Source organism: Nematostella vectensis, chromosome 12, assembly GCF_932526225.1.
Source record: "Nematostella vectensis chromosome 12, jaNemVect1.1, whole genome shotgun sequence".
In the NCBI taxonomy this organism is placed as follows: Eukaryota; Metazoa; Cnidaria; class Anthozoa; order Actiniaria; family Edwardsiidae; genus Nematostella; species Nematostella vectensis.
The window spans coordinates 11,658,829-11,678,466 of NC_064045.1; the positions used below are offsets into that span (position 1 = coordinate 11,658,829).

Here is a 19,638-nt window from a genome sequence, read left to right on the forward strand (position 1 = left end):
GTTTTGCGCATGTGTGAGTCTCACATCACTTGCGCTGTTATGGCAGCTTTGGCTTGTGTCAATTTATGGTCAAACATGGCCGAGCCCATTAGTTGCCTTAAACGAAAAATATCAGGCGAAGAAACCGGTACCTTCGATCCCCAAAATGTTCAAAATGCGAACAATACCAACGACAAGAGCGTGACATTTGCTGACGTTCTTGGAAAACAGCTAGTGTCGGTGAAACATATCACACCAACTTCGAGCTACGAAGATGTAAACAAGGCGTTCATTCGCAGTAAAATTTGTAGTCGGAAAATTTATGAAGTTACAGACGAAAATAATTACATCATCCCTGGCAGATATCCTGGGGCAAATGGACTATCAAAAACGTATCTAAAGTGCTGCTTTCCACAACCAGCCTCAAGCCCAGATTTCCTGGAACGAATGCGAACGCAGATGGTTTGCTTGGAAAATGCATATATGGGCGATAGCTCGAACTTAGAGCTTATTGGTCTTATCAGAGTGCGAAATATTTCGTATGAAAAGGAAGTCTTCGCGCGATATTCTATCGACCACTGGATCCATTTTCAAGACTGCATGGCGGCTCATTTGCTGCAAACAAATAGAGGGGAATTTGACAAGTTCATTTTTAAGCTGGTCCTTCCAAAAGGCTTTTATGTCGGAGGTACGGTTGAATTTGCAGTTTGCTTTAAGAAGAATGGGCAAGAATACTGGGATAACAATAGAGGCAATAATTTTACTGTGAAGTGTTGCGAATGAAAGACGGCTTGTTTCTTTCTTTGAGTTTAGAGTTTTCATTGAAATGAGTTGGCTACCGTAGACAGGACAAGTTTAGTCATTTGTCTCCAAAGATGCAATGCATAGTCGAGTCTTCAAAACAACGCCAGCCATCACTAGACGGACAAAGCCAAGTGAAGAGTAGGAACAAATAACAATTTGTAGTGAGACCAAATGTCTAAGTTAATTCAAGCAGATATTTTGTTTTACATTAGACAAGTCGTTCTATTTAGATGCTATGAGTGGAAACGATTTATGCAGAAGATTTATTCATGTACATCTAAGTTTGAAAACCTGAAGAGAAAACGAACTATTAGAGTAGCAATAGTTGAAAAACTGTTATCAGATTATAAGATATACGACGCAGTTTGAATAAAACTATGAGGAACAAGTAAAACAATCGATGTTTTTTTAAAAGGTATTGTATAGCATATCATTGCAATCATTATTTGAAAAAGAACATTTATTGATACCGGTAATGGGAAGGAAAGAGTCGAAATCATTGGTGATCTAGCGGAAAAAAATAAATCCATCTAGATAGTACCCAACTGGCATTAACCTGTTTAACCAAAGGTTTCGCGACCAGACTAAAAAAACGTACTACTCAAAATTGCACTTGAAAAGTGACGCCCCCTTTTAGAAAGGGTGACTAATATCTAAGTTAAAAATAAATCCTTTAAAATATTCATCATGTCATTGAGCATGCATGTAGAATTAAAAAAAAATTTAACCACTATTCGTCAAATGGGCATATTTCCCATTTTCATAAATGGAACCTGTTTTACATCGTCTCTACTTTCCTTTGTAAAGATAAGGATTTTGCGCAGTAGTGATTTACTATATACTTTCTCTATTCAACACACATTTGTGATAATGCTAAAATAAGGTAACAGTATGCCATGTTTTTCACTTAAATTTCTGGTTGTTTGCGTAAATACTGAATATATATTTAAAAAAAAAGAGAAGTCGCTTTACTTCTTGCCCTGGGGCGATTTACCCTTAACAAGAATTATCTTGTTTTACAGAATAAATATGTCAAACTGTGGCCCTCGGGACGATTTAGCGTCCATGTTTTGAAGTTTTCTGATTTGTTCAAATCATATCTCTATCTGGATGTCTGTATAAATGCCATTGAGGACCAAACATTTGTTGTCTCACGAGTCGGTAACGAAAATCCTCTCGAAAAAATTTGACAAGTAAAATTCTAAAAATATTTAAACTATCCTTGGATAAATTTTCCAGAGAAGACGAGAAAGGCCGACTGGCCAAAAGATGTCATGCAGGAAAAAAAATGTGTTTCTTCCCGTCCGATAACAATTGATTAGTTCTGTGACAAGGTAAGGAGGTGGCGTTTTACTGTTTAGCCTGAGTGATAACTGTTAGAGATCGGTTAAATACATTGTGTTTGTTCGAGGATGAAAAAGGAGAATACTAGGCTCGGTTTCCAGCCGTGACTACGTCGCGCTCCGCTAATGGGAGAGGATCGCGTACGCACCGAAACCACTACGGCAGGAAACAGAGCCTAGGAGAATACTCAAGTCCTTGGCAGCTGGGACCCCTGTGTCAACTACCAGTATTTTTGGGATACCTGTGGAACATGAAAAAAGCCTCCCTTTCTTCCAAAATGGCGGACAAAATGATATACAAAAGATCCTCCAAACACAAAGACATTGAATCGGCTCAAAGAGACACAAGTAGAAAAAATCAAAAAGACCAACAACATAGCAGATACTTCAAATCAATACCAAATCTGGCTCAGCCGATTTTAGGAACAAAAAAAACTACCAGGCTTCAAAAAAGGGGAAATGGTGGAGTTGAGGTTCACATCGCATCAAAGTGTTTAAAACTGGACGTCACTCAACATACTGGAAGACTAGGGAGATTATTTTATGATATTCCTACTATAGACCTTGCAAAGGATTTGCTCGGCAAGCTTTTATACCGTGTGTTGACAGGGGGTGAAGTCGTGATCGGTCGTATTGTGGAGACAGAGGCCTATCTTGGTAGAACCGACAAGGCTTGTCATTCGTTTGGCGGTAAGCGAACGGCGAAAAACGAAGCGATGTTCATGGAACCAGGCACGGCTTATGTATACTTCATCTACGGGATGTATTATTGTCTGAATATCTCGGGTCGCGAGGAAGGCGCTTGTGTGCTGATCAGAGCTCTGGAACCAGTCAAGGGTTAGTATGAATATCTGAATTCATGATATACATAGTATCTTTAAAAAAAATAATGTTCAATATTACTTTACACTCTATAAATAATATCATTTGAATAAATGTTGTATAAATGAAGCTAGGATTACCCTCCTTGAAATATTGTATTCAGATGAGTTGCCAGGGTTTACTTAGGGGATGGGCAGACATAGGTCACATGTTTATAATTTGGCAATCCCTTATTTGGTCTGCTTAGCAGCTGCTCTCAGTGTCACGCAAGCCTTCCCTACAAGCAGCTGCTGTAAACCAAACCACATTCTTTTCCCCTCATCGACCAATCAGAATCCTGTTTCAGAATCATGAAACAGTTCGGACGCTATGCTTATTGCCTTAGCCTGAATAAGCAGAGCAGTGAGAATACCCAGAAAGTGTCGCATCTAAATTCAAGATTTTTTCATTGGACAAACAATACAATGCAATTGCTGTAGGCAAGAAAAGTAGACGGGGCTGATTGTCACATATTTTAGGATATAAAATTTCAATAAGCTCCCATCCCTTAGGGGGTGTTGAAGGATTTTTCCAATTTTGCCATTTCTTAGGGTATAAAATTAGACCAACTGCTATTCCTAAGAGGATGTTTAGAATTTTTTTCGATTCTGTTATCTCTTAGGGTATAAAGTGCGACCAATTGCTATTCTTAAGGGGATGTTTAACGGTTTTTCTCGATTGTGCCACACTTTAGGGTTAAAAATTCCTTCAACCACACCCAATTTGCTATCTCTTAGGGGTAAAGTTTCTGTTGACCACGCCCCAAGTGCCCTCCCTTAGGATTAAAATCGATTTTGCCGATGATCACCCCCTCTGTTTTTATCTGTCCCCCCCTGGGGATGAATGCCAACAAGAGCCATTTGATAGTGTGTGATATATGCACATTACTTGTAATAAACCTTTCCTTAGTCGCCTCCTTCTTCGTTTAGGTCTTAAGAAATTTTGCAAATCTAGTAAGGAGCTTGTAGCATTCAACATGGCAAATAAATTTGCGAAACTTCTTACATAAACTTTGAGCGCGGAAAGGTTCAATCGACAACTTCACCTCAAAATATATTGCTTGTTGCATCCTGTTATGTGATTACTTGTGTATGTCATAAACAGTTATCGCACTCTATGTTTCTTCAGGGTTTTCATCTCATGATTATTCCATTAATTAACGAATAGATTCAACACATACAAAGTTATTTCAAAGTTGTGCTCCAAATATGCTGTTTTCCTGCCAACTCTGACATATTGACCTCATATTGACGCTCATCTAATTCCGTCTTCTAATTGGTCTGTTATCTTTACAAAGGAAAGTAGAGACGATGTAAAACTATTCCTCATTAGACAAGCTATTCCTCATAGGCAGACTATTTCTCATTAGACAGGCTATTCCTCATTAGGCAGACTATTTCTCATTAGACAGGCTATTCCTCATTAGGGAGACTATTTCTCATTAGACAGGCTATTCCTCATTAGGCAGGCTATTCCTCATTAGACAGGCTACTTCAAGCAAGGCACAACGAGAATCACCTGTCCCATTTATGTATCCTTGAGTAACTGGATATGGATTAGTTTAGTTGGGGGTACTTTTCTTAGGGCGTATTGGGTCGTGTAGCAGCTCTCAGAAGGTTTCTCCTGATTGGATAGATGCACCACAGACAAAACAATTAAAAAGAAAAAGGTAGAATGGCAATTCAATAGAACAATGAGGTAATTCAGCCAGTTATGTTTAAGCCTTTTGAGCGGGCTGCTACATATCTGGACGTATTTGTGCTTAGAAATTACATAAATGCTAGGAACTGCACTAAGATGATTTTTTTTGCCTGGCCCTTGCTTTTCAAACAACAGGCTGCAAATATATTAACAATTATCTCTTTTATCTCAGGACTTGATACAATGAGAAAATTCCGAGGAGCTAAACACAAGGACAAGGGAGCAGGTCTAAAGAAAATCCAGCTATGTAATGGACCCTCTAAGCTCTGCCAAGCATTAGACATCAACAAGACAAACCTAAATAAAAAAGATCTGGTAACATCTAACCGATTTTGGATTGAGGAAGATGATAGTGGTGGAAGGTTTAAGGTGGTGACATCTCATAGAATAGGGATTGATTCGTATGGTGCCGAAGCCTCATCACAGCCTTTGAGATTTTATGTTTATGGATGTAGAAGTGTCAGTGTTAGAGATAAGAAGGCTGAGGCTGAATTAAATTAATAAATCTTTTGGTGAACTAGTCACTGGGAGCACATTTGAACGCCAGGATGACCTACATACAGTAATAAGCATTATTTAGGTAAGTAACAGTAGGCTTAATTTCCAGCTTGTTCATGTGAGCACGGGATTAGAACGGGGGCTCAAACGTCACCTGCACACCGAGCCTAAAATTGTCAGTGGAAATACAAAGGAGTGAGGAAAGAGCACCCTTTGCTCGCTCCCTTCCATTTCCACTGACGCTACGCAGAAATTCTTGCATCACAGACTTTTAAAACTATTAAACCTTTCACTCCTGGGTGCTTTTGAGCAAAATTGTAAGAAAAAAAGACTGAAAACAGAAACTCCCCCCCCCTATCTCATATCCAACACTACCAGTTAAATTAAGCTACCGCTGACTGAAGACGGTATGCCTTGAAGTTTTCAACAATGCACTGCAGTGTCTTTTTCAATCTAGGAACGGCATTGCTACAGCCTTTTGCTACAACAGAGTTTGCTTGTAATTTGCTTAAAAATTACAGCTTTTTCACATCTGGAGAGTGCCTTAGGACATCTTGAAGCCTATTTGGGCACAAATAATGCTGTTCTTATGGATATTTGCACGCTGAGGTTGATTCAATGGGATAATTCCTTGTTTGGGTTTCACCGAGTGAGAAAGGAATTTTCTAGTGAATGGCCTGCTCATACTGTCCAATGTGGTACATCTTTGCTATCCAACCTTATTCAAAAATTGTTTTCCGGCTTATTTTGGGTTCCTTGGACCTGGAAATGTTTTGTTTGGGGAAAAAACTGTTATTATTATGGTGGAGGAGTTTGCCCGCCTCTCTGTGAAGGTTTTTCCAAGACTCCCATGATGCAGTGCAGGCATGCAAAATAGGCTAACAATGGTGACTCGCTTCTAATGGAGGTTCTAGCATTGATTATTGTGACTGATTGCTGTAAAATGGGACCTGACGGAGCGCAATAACGGTATCTATTTGTGACTTGATCTGTGTTTGCTTGTCTCTATTTGTAATTCGGAATTTCGTGTCTTTTTTGTATGAAATGTTTGTCAATTCTATTACATTTCTTAAATGCGCTTTTGAAGGCCGTCTATGCCTTGGATAAATCCATGAGTAATCCGGGTCTGGTGATGTTTAGTTTGCATTTCTGACGTTTAAGAGTTGGGCCTATATTTTACGGGTGTCTGAGGACGTTATAGTAATGAAAGACTTAACCAAGGGGAAACCTTCACGGCCAAGGTAAGAACCTTGGGAACCAAGGGAAACCTTCACGGCCAAGGTAAGAACCAACTAAGTCAACACACAACAGAACAGGCAATTGAGCCTTGAACTCAGTCGACAGGTCGACACAATTTGTCAGTGTTGATTTGTCAGTGCTCTGTGCGGTGGTTATACGCCGTTAAACGCGTTTGTCGGATTTGTCAGTCGACAGGTCGACAAAATTTGTCAGTGCTGATTTGTCAGTCTTCTATGCGGTGCTTATAAGCCTTTAAACGCGTTTGTCGATTTGTCAGTCGACAGGTCGACAAAATTTGTCAGTGGCGATTTGTCAGTGCTCTGTGCGGCGGTTATATGCCTTTAAACGCGTTTGTCGATTTGTCAGTCGACAGGTCGACAAAATTTGTCAGTGTTGATTTGTCAGTGCCTGTGCGGTGGTTATGTGCCGTGAAACGCGTTTGTCGATTTGTCAGTCCACATGTCGACAAAATTTGTCAGTGGCAATTTGTCAGTCCTCTGTGCGATGGTTATGTGCCTTCAAACGCGTTTGTCGATTTGTCAATACCGACAAAGCTGACAAAACAAGACTCCATGTTTGTGCAATCTGGCGACAAACGGCGAGAGTAGTGATTTGTGTGGTGCTTTGAGAATTTGTCTGAGAACACCGATTTGGTGCTTTAGCTAGAGGTGATGAACGCCATCTTGGTGCTCTGTAACACCGAAAAAACTACCGGTTTAATACCCTTGTTTTGTTTCCCCAGGACTTGGACACACATTTCGTTGGATGTGTTGTAGTATGTTTAGCTAGGGAGGAGGAAGTGTCATGTACTGACCGGGATGCCTGTGTTGGTGAGTGGACCGCTGTAAGTGTTGTGGGCTCGGATGGCTCACGTGTTCCATAGCCGATCGGCCTTGCAAAGTTGTTTGTGAATTAAAAGGATAAAAATCAAGATTTTACAAATATCATCATCACCATCTCATTATCACAATCTTATCACTATCTCATTATCATAATACAATACACCAAAAACTGGTATTCGACCCTGCCAAATTTTCGTCTTTAATACGACTTCTTCATCACGACTATTTGGACCTTTTGTATTGATTCATTATCATAATTTTATACTCACCATCATCATCATATCATCTCAACATCATATTTACAATCTTATCATTGCATACTCCTAATAATCGACATCAACATGCAACTAGCAATCCCCTCCCATCGTTATCTCATTATCATCATCTCATACTCGTTATCATTATCATATAATCATTATCATCGTCGTCGTCGTCATCATACGCCATCATCATCATCATTATTACCATATGACCCCACACCTATACGTGCAGCAATCCCTTACCTGATCCGTCTAAAGACTCCTCCCACAGTTCTAGTTATATTCATCAATGTCAGCCCCACAGAAACTCTTGTGCCTTGAATACTGTCTGGACATTAAAGCACAACATTCAAAGTGACATAAAAAAAGCGATATATGCCACAAAAATATTAGTTTAGAAACTTAATTTACTTCCAAACTACGGAAAAATAAAGTCCAACGAATATGATGAAATTTAAAACTAATGAAAGACACTTAAATCTCCTAAAGATTTTAAGTTTTCGATAAAGGCAAAGAAAGTTACTTAAAGTCAACACTACATTTACGTTAATATCTAGTTGCTACTGACTATAAGAGTCCCACTTAAATGTAACTTAATTTTTTTATTTCGTCTAGATTAAATCTCTTGATAACTTTAAGTAATCAATAAAGAGCAAGAAAGTTGTTTAAAGTTACGAATGTCTTTAAGACAACTTACCTTAAAGTTATTTGTACATTTAAGAATCCTTAAATAAACACTTGAATCCAATTAAAGTTACTACTGACCTTTAAATGGAACTTATAGACAGTAGTACATTTCGGGTATGTCTTAACGATACCGTAGACCCAAATGGCTTCATTTCGGGTGAAATATTTTTATGCCATTCGATGACAACAGGCACACTCTAGATGTTAGCAAAAAAATACCACCAAAATCTTAAATACTCCGCCAGATATTCAAGAAAAACCGAATTCGAACGAGTGTAGCGTTATTCTCAAAGGCGTCAATAATTCCATAATCCTGTTTACTTAGCTCAAAGTTCCGCGATCAACATCCGGGGAACTTAGTTTTACGGCTTTTCCCTCTTACATCCCCTGCATACAAGCGCGTCGGTATCATTATCGACGTTTTATCCGAGATTTATCCGTATTTATATCAACTTTATAAGCGTTTACTCTAAATTTTGCATAGTTGTAAACTACGCCAAGATTAAGTAAGAATCCTTGGCTTCCTTCCAAGAAGGCTAAGCGAGGAAGAAAGCCCAAAACATTGAGTTGTCTCCGTTCGCGGTCTTTTTAAGTTTTCCGCGCTCATCTTTTCTTCGGTGCAAGCTCGCTTCGGTCTAGGCATCTTCCTTCGCTTGCACGACTAGCGCTATGACATTTGAGCGCCTAAGAGTTTTCCCGCTGCGTAGAGCGTGCAATGTGATTGGTTGCCATACGCGGCTCTATTTGCTCTTCGTCTGTCATTACTGTCACGCTGCCTCTAATGTTTACACAACTCCAATCCCCGATATCTCGCAATCAAATTTCACCCCATCTTACTTTAAATATGTGCATTAAAGGTACACTTCTAACCGCCCGATTCCTGCGCAACTTGGCAAGCGTCTAGTATAGATATTGTTCTGTCACACCGTGCCGCGGATAATCAATAGCTTTTTTTGCTACGGTCTTAATTAGCGCGCTGTAGCCAAAGAAGCAAACTTATTCCACGCCTAACTTTGACCCATGATTATTAATCAACGAAGCTGTGTGACGTCAAATGTAGACATGGTTTGCCAGTTCAGTACATGACGAAAGATATAAAGCAGATCCCGGGAGGTTACGCGCTTTTGGTGTGTATAAATAATTCGCATGTTTAAAAGTGGTAGATTTCGCACTTCGGACCAGGCAAAAGCACTCAAAATTAAGCGCGTATAAAAATGATTATTTCAGGAGGAAAGTACAATCACTAAGCTTTAAATTGATATATGGTTTGTTGGCATTTGCCTTAATCCGACGCGAGCGCGAGCGATTTTGCCGGGACGATCGGGGTAATTACCGCTTTGGGTCTACGGTATCCTTAAATGCACTTAAATTCTTTATTTTGTCCAGTCATAAACACTGAAAATTGTAGAAGAAATAATAGGAACATAATTAATTGAATACCCTAAACACCTCCTACAAACTATCCCCGGTCTTTTTGTGGTAATAAAAGAAACATATCTATAATATAAATGAATTTATTTTGAATTTTTGCGCGCGAAAAAATGCCGGCGTGTTGCAAGTTTTTGACAATGCCTCATTAACCTTGACCTAAACAATGCGCACAATTTATGCGCAGTGAGATTTGAAATCGAAATTTGCTGAACGAAGACTTGCTCTTACTTTCTAGCTCGTCTTTTTTTTGTTTTCGTCCCGCTTTTTTTGAGCCAAAAACCTATCAAAGTGAATTTATTCGTTTTACCAGTGCTCTGGTAAACAATAACAGCAGCTCTTGTGTCAAAATGTAAAGAAAAGAGATTGCAGAGTTTGATTTTAGGGTCGTTCGTTGGTTATGGAATCCATCAAAGTCCACTGAATCAAGAAACTGTAGAGAAACTGTTAAAATCCGATATTTATGAACTTATCTTCGCATGGTGGTGATAAAGAATAGGGTTCACCCGGGAAAGCAAATGACGCTTTATTGACTTCTCCAAGACCTGTGCAATTGATGTCTAGCTTGAATGGAAGAAAAGGGGATTAAAAAGGCAAAGAAATAATTCATACCAAGAGATCATAAGATAAGAGAGAGACACTTTGGTATTACCCGCGCGCCATGCCGATTCCGAATCTGGCTATTTTTAGTAACCACCACCCCACCACTGCGCGTTAGCATTTTTACTCACCCAGCCCCCGCGCTTTGGCAATTTAAGTACATCTTGTTGTTTGCCGATGTTTTGTGACTTGAAAAAAACAACAACATCCTATTTGCACTATTAACATCGACAATTTTATTCTAGCATCAAGGATACAGTCAGTTGCGGTTTATTAAGGGGATGTAGTACTTCGAGAATTGCAAGATTCCAAAAACGTGTAAAAAAAAAGACTTCAGGGATTTCATTCAAATTCAAGAGAGGAAAACCTCGTGCTTCAAACACCGCTTCCGCTCTACTTGCTGCTTTTTGTGGTTTCTCAAACATTTATTATCTTCCTGATGGTCAAACAAAATCTGTAGATTAGATATGATATTGATTTTTGTGAATATTCCGGTTAGTTGAGAAGGAATCCAAGAAAAAATATATTTCATAAAACCATCCTTGTAGCGAAGGAATGCATTTTTGTGATTATCAGAGCCAGCAACCTGAAGTATCTGAGCTTCTCTAATAGTGAGAAAATAAAGAGGGAGTTATTACTGTACTTCTTCGATGTTGTCTTAGACATTTCTATTATTAAACCCGCATTGTCACCAGTTCACTTCCGGGGTTCCGACGGAAACCTCACCCGTTAAAGACAAAAGAATCTATTAGAATCCGAGATATTTAACATGCCATCCGCTCTAAATTATCAAACACATCCTCGAAGCAACTTGCAATATACACACTGCTTTTAATATTTTGAAATATTTTTCGCGTTTTCCGTTAAAATCATTGGAGATTGTAACATAATCGTCCGGAAGTAAACTGGTGACAATGCGGCTAAGTATATTATGCAAGCTGGAGTGATTTGGAGGATTTGTATCAAACGCGGTATCACAGCCATTTTTTCGCTCGTCGATATTTTCTTTCTCCTTGACTTAACTTTATTTAAGTTTATTTGCCAATCTCGCTTGTTAGACTTGTTTTTTCTTTTTTTTTTCCGAGTTATTGTTCATGATCTCTTTTTATTACTATCGAGTTGGCAAAACAACAACACGCAACCCACGGGGGAGTAGGTCCAAGAGACCACTAATATATTATGGTCTCTTTGTAGGACAAAGTAAAAGGAGGAAATCCTCACGCGCAGTGGTGGGTTGGTGGTTACTAAAAATAGCCAGATTCGGAATCGACATGGCTCGCGGGTAATACTAAAGTGTCCCTCTCTTATCTTATGCTCTCTTGGTCATAGAAAACTCGAACTCGTAGTCTAATTAATATGTAAATTATTCAATCAATCAATGGTAAACCTTTACCTACTTTTCTTATGTCAAGAGATGATAGAGAGCGTCTTTCACATACCGGAGACGTTTTGGTTAGCACGCTAAAAGTTATTTACATCCCTCCTCCAACTATTGGCCAAAATCCCCGACATTACGTCACACTGTCGCTAAATTGATCTACTTTTGTACGCGTTTTTTTTAAAGCATGGTCTAATGTATTGTTTTAGAGGAAGGATATAAAATATCACTTAAGCGTTCATTTGTGTCAGATTTTAAGCAGATGTCTTGGCAGAGAAAATTGGCCGTCAAATGAAAAAGATTGGCTTGAAGACGGGCGAGAGGCTTTTAAAATTTAATTTTACAACTGCATATAGTCGGAGCAACCAAGGATTATCAGAGTCAGACTTTTCCCCCACTAACTCCCGCGTTTTATCCATGCATTCATCTTTGATTGCATTCTCGTTCCCAGAGCCTCCTCCGTTATCTCGTGTTTGTTTCAGTCAGCATGACTAAGTGGCTCGAGGAACGTAACGCTTTGAACGTTGACCTGTGACCGCTTATACAGCAGACACAGATACTCAGGTTTCCTAAGCCAAAGGAAGCTATACTTTTAAGATGTTTAAGTACGGCTTTTCTCAATGTCATCCTTGATGCTAGAATGTATCCTTGATGCTAGAATGAAATTGTCGGTGTTAATAGTGCAAATAGGATGTTTTTTTTTTTTATTATTTAAAGTCACAAAACAGCGGCAAACAACAAGATGTAAATGCCAAAGCGCGGGGGTTGGGTGAGTAAAAATGCTCACGCGCAGCACGTGTAGCATGTATAGGTACATCCAAACGAAAAGCAGCAGATTTCTTCATATAAAATGCAGAATTAAATTGAGTTTTCAAACGTAATTTGATGTGTCACTCTCGCGAAGTCTAGACGAAAAGACATCAGATTGGCTCCTTTCGAAAGCGCCGTGGCATTTTTGAAAGCCCTTTTTGCAGGTAAATAACCTGATAACAGTTCGCCACAAATATTAAAAAAAAACTTTATAGTTATGATTTATTTAAAGCTCTAAGATTAAGAGTTTATATATCAAATAAAGTATAAATATTTCCTATTACCAATTTTAATGCAAAAAGACTTTATTTTTCGCGTTTATACTAGAAAAGTGGGATTAAATTATATATTCATAGAGGGACGTGCTGGTATTCTTGATCTGCGTGATCCAAATGTTGTTTTGCGCATGCGTGAGTCTCACATCGCTTGCGCTGTTATGGCAGCTTTGGCTTGTGTCAATTTATGGTCAAACATGGCCGAGCCCATTAGTTGCCTTAAACGAAAAATATCAGGCGAAGAAACCGGTACCTTCGATTCCCAAAATGTTCAAAATGCGAACAATACCAACGACAAGAGCGTGACATTTGCTGACGTTCTCGGAAAACAGCTAGTGTCGGTGAAACATATCACACCAACTTCGAGCTACGAAGATGTAAACAAGGCGTTCATTCGCAGGAAAATAAATAGTCGGAAAATTTATGAAGTTAAAGACGAAAATAATAACATCATCCCTGGCAGATATCCTGGGGCAAATGGACTATCCAAGACGTATCTAAAGTGCTGCTTTCCACAACCAGCCTCAAGCCCAGATTTCCTGGAACGAATGCGAACGCAGATGGTTTGCTTGGAAAATGCATACATGGGCGGTAGCTCGAACTTAGAGCTTATTGGTCTTATCAGGGTGCGAAATATTTCGTATGAAAAGGAAGTCTTCGCGCGGTATTCTATCGACCACTGGATCCATTTTCAAGACTGCATGGCGGCTCATTTGCTGCAAACAAATGAAGGGAAATTTGACAAGTTCATTTTTAAGCTGGTCCTTCCGAAATGCTTTTATGTCGGAGGTACGGTTGAATTTGCAGTTTGCTTTAAGAAGAATAGGCAAGAATACTGGGATAACAACAGAGGCAACAATTTTACTGTGAAGTGTTGCGAATGAAAGACGGCTCGTTTCTTTGAGTTGAGAGTTTTCATTTAAATTAGTTGGCGACCGTAGACAGAAGTTTAGTCATTTGTTTCCAAAGAAATGCATAGTCGAGTCTTCATAACAACGCCAGCCATCACTAGACGGACAAAGCCAAGTGAAGTCTAGCAATAAATAACAATTTGTAGTGAGACCAACGTCTAAGTTAATTCAAGCAGATATTTTGTTTTACATTAGACAAGTCGTGCTATTAATGATGCTGTCTTAGATGCTATGAGTGGAAACGATTTATGCAGAAGATTTATTCATGTACATCGAAGTTTGAAAAACTGAAGAGAAAGAGAACTATTAGAATAATAATAGTTGGAAAACTGTTATCAGATTATAAGTTATACGACGCAGTTTGAATAAAACTATGAGAAACTTGTGAAACAATCGATGCTTTTATATGGCTCACAATATGAATAAGCTAATTTCGCAAAAAAACGTTTTCAAAGAGATAACCAGAGGTTTCGCGACCAGACTAAAAAAACGTACTACTCAAAATTGTAAACACTTGAAAAGTGACGCCCCCTTTTAGAAAGGGTAATTTGATATCTAGGCTAAAAAGAAATCCTTGACAAATTTGCATCATGTCATTGAGCAAGCATGGAGAATTAAAAAAGAAAAACTTTAACCACTATTCGTCAAATGGGCATATTTCCCATTTTTATTTCCCTGTTTTACATCGTCTCTACCTTCCTTTGTAAAGATAAGGATTTTGCGCAGTAGTGATTTACTATATACTGTCTATTCAACACACATTTGTGATTATGCTAAAATAAGGTAACAATTTGCCATGTTTTTCACTTAAATCTCTGGTTGTTTGCGTAATTACTGAATATATATTTAAAAGAAGAAGTCACATTACTCCTTGCCCTGGGGCGATTTACCCTTAACAAGAATTATCTTGTTTTACAGAATAGATATGTCAAACTGTGGCCCTCGGGACGATTTAGCATGCATGTTTTCAAGTTTTCTGACTTGTTGAAATCATATCTTCTGGATGTCTGTATAAATGCCATTGAGGACCAAACATTTGTTGTCTGACGAGTCAGTAACGAAAATCCTCTCGAAAAAAATTTGACAAGTAAAATTCTAAAAATACTATCCTTGGATAAATTTTCCAGAGAAGACGAGAAAGGCCGACTGGCCAAAAGATGTCATGCAGGAAAAAAAATGTGTTTCTTCCCGTCCGATAACAAATGATTAGTTCTGTGACAAGGTAAGGAGGTGCCGTTGACTGTTTAGCCTGAGTGATAACTCTTAGAGATCGGTTAAATACATTGTGTTTGTTCGAGGATGAAAAAGGAGAATACTAGGCTCGGTTTCCAGCCGTGACTACGTCGCGCTCCGCTAATGGGAGAGGATCGCGTACGCACCGAAACCACTACGGCAGGAAACAGAGCCTAGGAGAATACTCAAGTCCTTGGCAGCTGGGACCCCTGTGTCAACTATCAGTATTTTTGGGATACCTGTGGAAAATGAAAAAAAAGCCTCCCTTTCTTCCAAAATGGCGGACAAAATGATATACAAAAGATCCTCCAAACACAAAGACATTGAATCGGCTCAAAGAGACACCAGTAGAAAAAATCAAAAAGACCAACAACATAGCAGATACTTCAAATCAATGCCAAATCTGGCTCAGCCGATTTTAGGAGCAAAAAAAACTACCAGGCTTCAAAAAAGAGGTTCACATCGCATCAAAGTGTTTAAAACTGGACGTCACTCAACATACTGGAAGACTAGGGAGATTATTTTATGATATTTCTACTATAGACCTTGCAAAGGATTTGCTCGGCAAGCTTTTATACCGTGTGTTGACAGGGGGTAAAGTCGTGATCGGTCGTATCGTGGAGACAGAGGCCTATCTTGGTAGAACCGACAAGGCTTGTCATTCGTTTGGCGGTAAGCGAACGGCGAGAAACGAAGCGATGTTCATGGCACCAGGAACGGCTTACGTATACTTCATCTACGGGATGTATTATTGTCTGAATATCTCGAGTCGCGAGGAAGGCGCTTGTGTGCTGGTCAGAGCTCTGGAACCAGTCAAGGGTTAGTATGAATATCTGAATTCATGATATACATAGTATCTTTAAACAAATAATGTCAATAGTAATTTACACTCTATAAATATCTTTAAAAAAATAATGTTCAATAGTACTTTACACCCTATAAAAAATATTAGTTGAATAAATGTTGAATAAATGAAGCTAGTATTACCCTCCTTGAAATATTGTATTCAGATGAGTTGCCAGGGTTTACTTAGGGGATGGGCAGACATAGGTCACATGTTTATAATTTGGCAATCCCTTATTTGGTCTGCTTAGCAGCTGCTCTCAGTGTCACGCAAGCCTTCCCTACAAGCAGCTGCTGTAAACCAAACCACATTCTTTTCCCCTCATCGACCAATCAGAATCCTGTTTCAGAATCCTGAAACACTTCGGGCGCTATGCTTATTGCCTTAGCCTGAATAAGCAGAGCAGTGAGAACACCCAGAAAGTGTCGCATCTAAATTCAAGATTTTTTTCATTGGACAAACAATACAATCCAATTGCTGTAGGCAAGAAAAGTAGACAGGGCTGATCGTCACATCTTTTAGGATATAAAATTTCAACAAGCTCCCATCCCTTAGGGGGTGTTGAAGGATTTTTCCAATTTTGCCATTTCTTAGGGTATAAAATTAGACCAACTGCTATTCCTAAGGGGATGTTTAGAATTTTTTTCGATTCTGTTATCTCTTAGGGTATAAAGTGCGACCAATTGCTATTCTTAAGGGGATGTTTAACGGTTTTTCTCGATTGTGCCACACTTTAGGGTTAAAAATTCCTTCAACCACACCCAATTTGCTATCTCTTAGGGGTAAAGTTTCTGTTGACCACGCCCCAAGTGCCCTCCCTTAGGATTAAAATCGATTTTGCCGACGATCACCCCCTCTGTTTTTATCTGTCCCCCCCTGGGGATGAATGCCAACAAGAGCCATTTGATAGTGTGTGATATATGCACATTACTTGTAATAAACCTTTCCTTAGTCGCCTCCTCCTTCGTTTAGGTCTTAAGAAATTTTGCAAATCTAGTAAGGAGCTTGTAGCATTCAACATGGCAAATAAATTTGCGAAACTTCTTACATAAACTTTGAGCACGGAAAGGTTCAATCGACAACTTCACCTCAAAATATATTGCTTGTTGCGTCCTGTTATGTGATTACTTGTGTATGTCATAAACAGTTATCGCAATCTATGTTTCCTCAGGGTTTTCATCTCATGATTATTCCATTAATTAACGAATAGATTCAACACATACAAAGTTATTTCAAAGTTGTGCTCCAAATATGCTGTTTTCCTGCCAACTCTGACATATTGACCTCATATTGACGCTCATCTAATTCCGTCGTCTAATTGGTCTGTTATCTTTATAAAGGAAAGTAGAGACGATGTAAAACTATTCCTCATTAGACAAGCTATTCCTCATAGGCAGACTATTTCTCACTAGACAGGCTATTCCTCATTAGGCAGACTATTTCTCATTAGACAGGCTATTCCTCATTAGGGAGACTATTTCTCATTAGACAGGCTATTCCTCATTAGGCAGGCTATTCCTCATTAGACAGGCTACTTCAAGCAAGGCACAACGAGAATCACCTGTCCCATTTATGTATCCTTGAGTAACTGGATATGGATTAGTTTAGTTTGGGGGTACTTTTCTTAGGGCGTATTGGGTCGTGTAGCAGCTCTCAGAAGATTTCTCCTGATTGGATAGATGCACCACAGACAAAACAATTGAAAAGAAAAAGGTAGAATGGCAATTCAATAGAACAATGAGGTAATTCAGCCAGTTATGTTTAAGCCTTTTGAGCGGGCTGCTACATATCTGGACGTATTTGTGCTTAGAAATTGCATAAATGCTAGGAACTGCACTAAGATGATTTTCTTTGCCTGGCCCTTGCTTTTCAAACAACAGGCTGCAAATATATTATAAACAATTATCTCTTTTATCTCAGGACTTGATACAATGAGGAAATTCCGAGGAGCTAAACACAAGGACAAGGGAGCAGGTCTAAAGGAAATCCAGCTATGTAATGGACCCTCTAAGCTCTGCCAAGCATTAGACATCAACAAGACAAACCTAAATAAAAAAGATCTGGTAACATCTAACCGATTTTGGATTGAGGAAGATGATAGTGGTGGAAGGTTTAAGGTGGTGACATCTCATAGAATAGGGATTGATTCGTATGGTGCCGAAGCCTCATCACAGCCTATGAGATTTTATGTTTATGGATGTAGAAGTGTCAGTGTTAGAGATAAGAAGGCTGAGGCTGAATTAAATTAATAAATCTTTTGGTGAACTAGTCACTGGGAGCACATTTGAATGCCAGGATGACCTACATACAGTAATAAGCATTATTGAGGTAAGTAACAGTAGGCTTAATTTCCAGCTTGTTCATGTGAGCACGCGATCAGAACGGGGGCTCAAACATCACCTGCACACCGAGCCTAAAATTTTCAGTGGAAATACAAAGGAGTGAGGAAAGAGCACCCTTTGCTCGCTCCCTTCCATTTCCACAGACGCTACGCAGAAATTCTTGCATCACAGACTTAGGCCAGGACTAAGTTAGGGGGTAGAGAGCCGGTGATATAATACCTTGGATGGAAAACACAGTGGACATCTGAACAACATCATTGATTGGAAGGCAAAGAAGGTGCCCCAAGCAGTCGCCATGCAACTCATGTCATGGAACACAGGTTACATAGAAATTGTTGTTGTTTTTTAAGAGGGAAAAATACTATTAACCCTTTCACTCCTGGGTGCTTTTGAGCAAAATTGTAAGAAAAAAAGACTGAAAACAGAAACTCCCCCCCTATCTCATATTCAACACTACCAGTTAAATTAAGCTACCGCTGACACAAGATGGTATGCCTTGAAGTTTTCAACAATGCACTGCAGTGTCTTTTTCAATCTAGAGACGGCATTGCTTCAGCCTTTTGCTACAACAGTTTTGCTTGTAATTTGCTTAAAAATTACAGCTTTTTCACATCTGGAGAGTGCCTTAGGACATCTTGAAGCCTATTTCGGCACAAATAATGCTGTTCTTATGGATATTTGCACGCTGAGGTTGATTCAATGGGATAATTCCTTGTTTGGGTTTCACCGAGTGAGAAAAGAATTTTCTAGTGAATGGCCTGCTCATACTGTCCAATGTGGTACGTCTTTGCTATCCAACCTTATTCAAAAATTGTTTTTCGGCTTATTCTGTAAGCTAATTATGTAAGTTTTCACTCGATGACATTTTCTTGGCAAGCCTACATCTAAAGGTTTTGATGTTGCCTGTTACCTAACTCTCTTTTTGTGCCTCGTGGCACACGAGGCCTCCACCAAATGCTTCCAGTGTGTTCTGTTGGCAGCAACAGCTCTTGCCTCATCCCATGTCCTCCATCCCGCACTGTTCCTTTATCTCTCTACTGTTTTTCGCCAACTGGTCTTAGGGCTTTCTCTCTTCCATTTTTCTTCAGGTTTTCACGACACGTCGGTCTTTATCTTTCTGTTTGTCCTAGCGAACATGTCCCATCACGAACCACCTTCTCTCTTAATCTCTTCGCTGAACAATTTCGTCTCCGTCCTCTCGAGTAGCCGTCTCTTGGTAACGTGATCTTTTCATTTTACTTTGAGAATTCTCCTCAGACACAGGTTGTAAAATACGTCTATTTGTTGGCCATCTCCTACATTTATCTTCCATGTTTAACATCCGTAAAGTAGCACTCCTCGACTTCATCTCGTGTCCATCTATTGTAACTCCCGACTCCAACTATTGCTCCCACCAAAGTTTATCAGTTTGGTCTTGTCCTTCCTGATTTTCAATTGTGAAACACTAAACATCAAGGCAAGTACCTCACTTGCTGGCTACGGCCCTGCAACATCTGCAAAGTCTAGATCGTCGAGTTTAGATGTATAATTCCACCTGATTGCATGTCAATTTTTTTTTCTACAGTCCTTATAATAAATAGGGGGCTAAAAGATCACCGGACTG

At 39.3% G+C, this 19,638-nt stretch overlaps 3 protein-coding genes across 3 annotated transcripts; all 3 read left to right on the forward strand.

Moving 5' to 3' along the window:
• Positions 1 to 1,177, forward strand: LOC125557099 (protein phosphatase 1 regulatory subunit 3C-like). The gene has a single exon (XM_048719351.1). The coding sequence runs from the start codon at positions 10 to 12 to the stop codon at positions 760 to 762; it is 753 nt and encodes a 250-aa protein (XP_048575308.1). The 5' UTR covers positions 1 to 9; the 3' UTR covers positions 763 to 1,177.
• Positions 1,178 to 2,176: 999 nt separating this feature from the next.
• On the forward strand, positions 2,177 to 5,208 carry LOC5520665 (probable DNA-3-methyladenine glycosylase). The gene is made up of 2 exons (XM_048719359.1): positions 2,177 to 2,963; positions 4,861 to 5,208. Exons 1-2 carry the CDS (start codon positions 2,378 to 2,380, stop codon positions 5,187 to 5,189), a joined length of 915 nt encoding a protein of 304 aa, XP_048575316.1. The 5' UTR covers positions 2,177 to 2,377; the 3' UTR covers positions 5,190 to 5,208.
• Positions 5,209 to 12,902: 7,694 nt separating this feature from the next.
• On the forward strand, positions 12,903 to 17,961 carry LOC5520555 (DNA-3-methyladenine glycosylase). Its single transcript, XM_048720250.1, has 3 exons — positions 12,903 to 13,331; positions 15,272 to 15,668; positions 17,614 to 17,961. Exons 1-3 carry the CDS (start codon positions 12,903 to 12,905, stop codon positions 17,940 to 17,942), a joined length of 1,155 nt encoding a protein of 384 aa, XP_048576207.1. The 3' UTR covers positions 17,943 to 17,961.
• Positions 17,962 to 19,638: the final 1,677 nt, after the last annotated feature.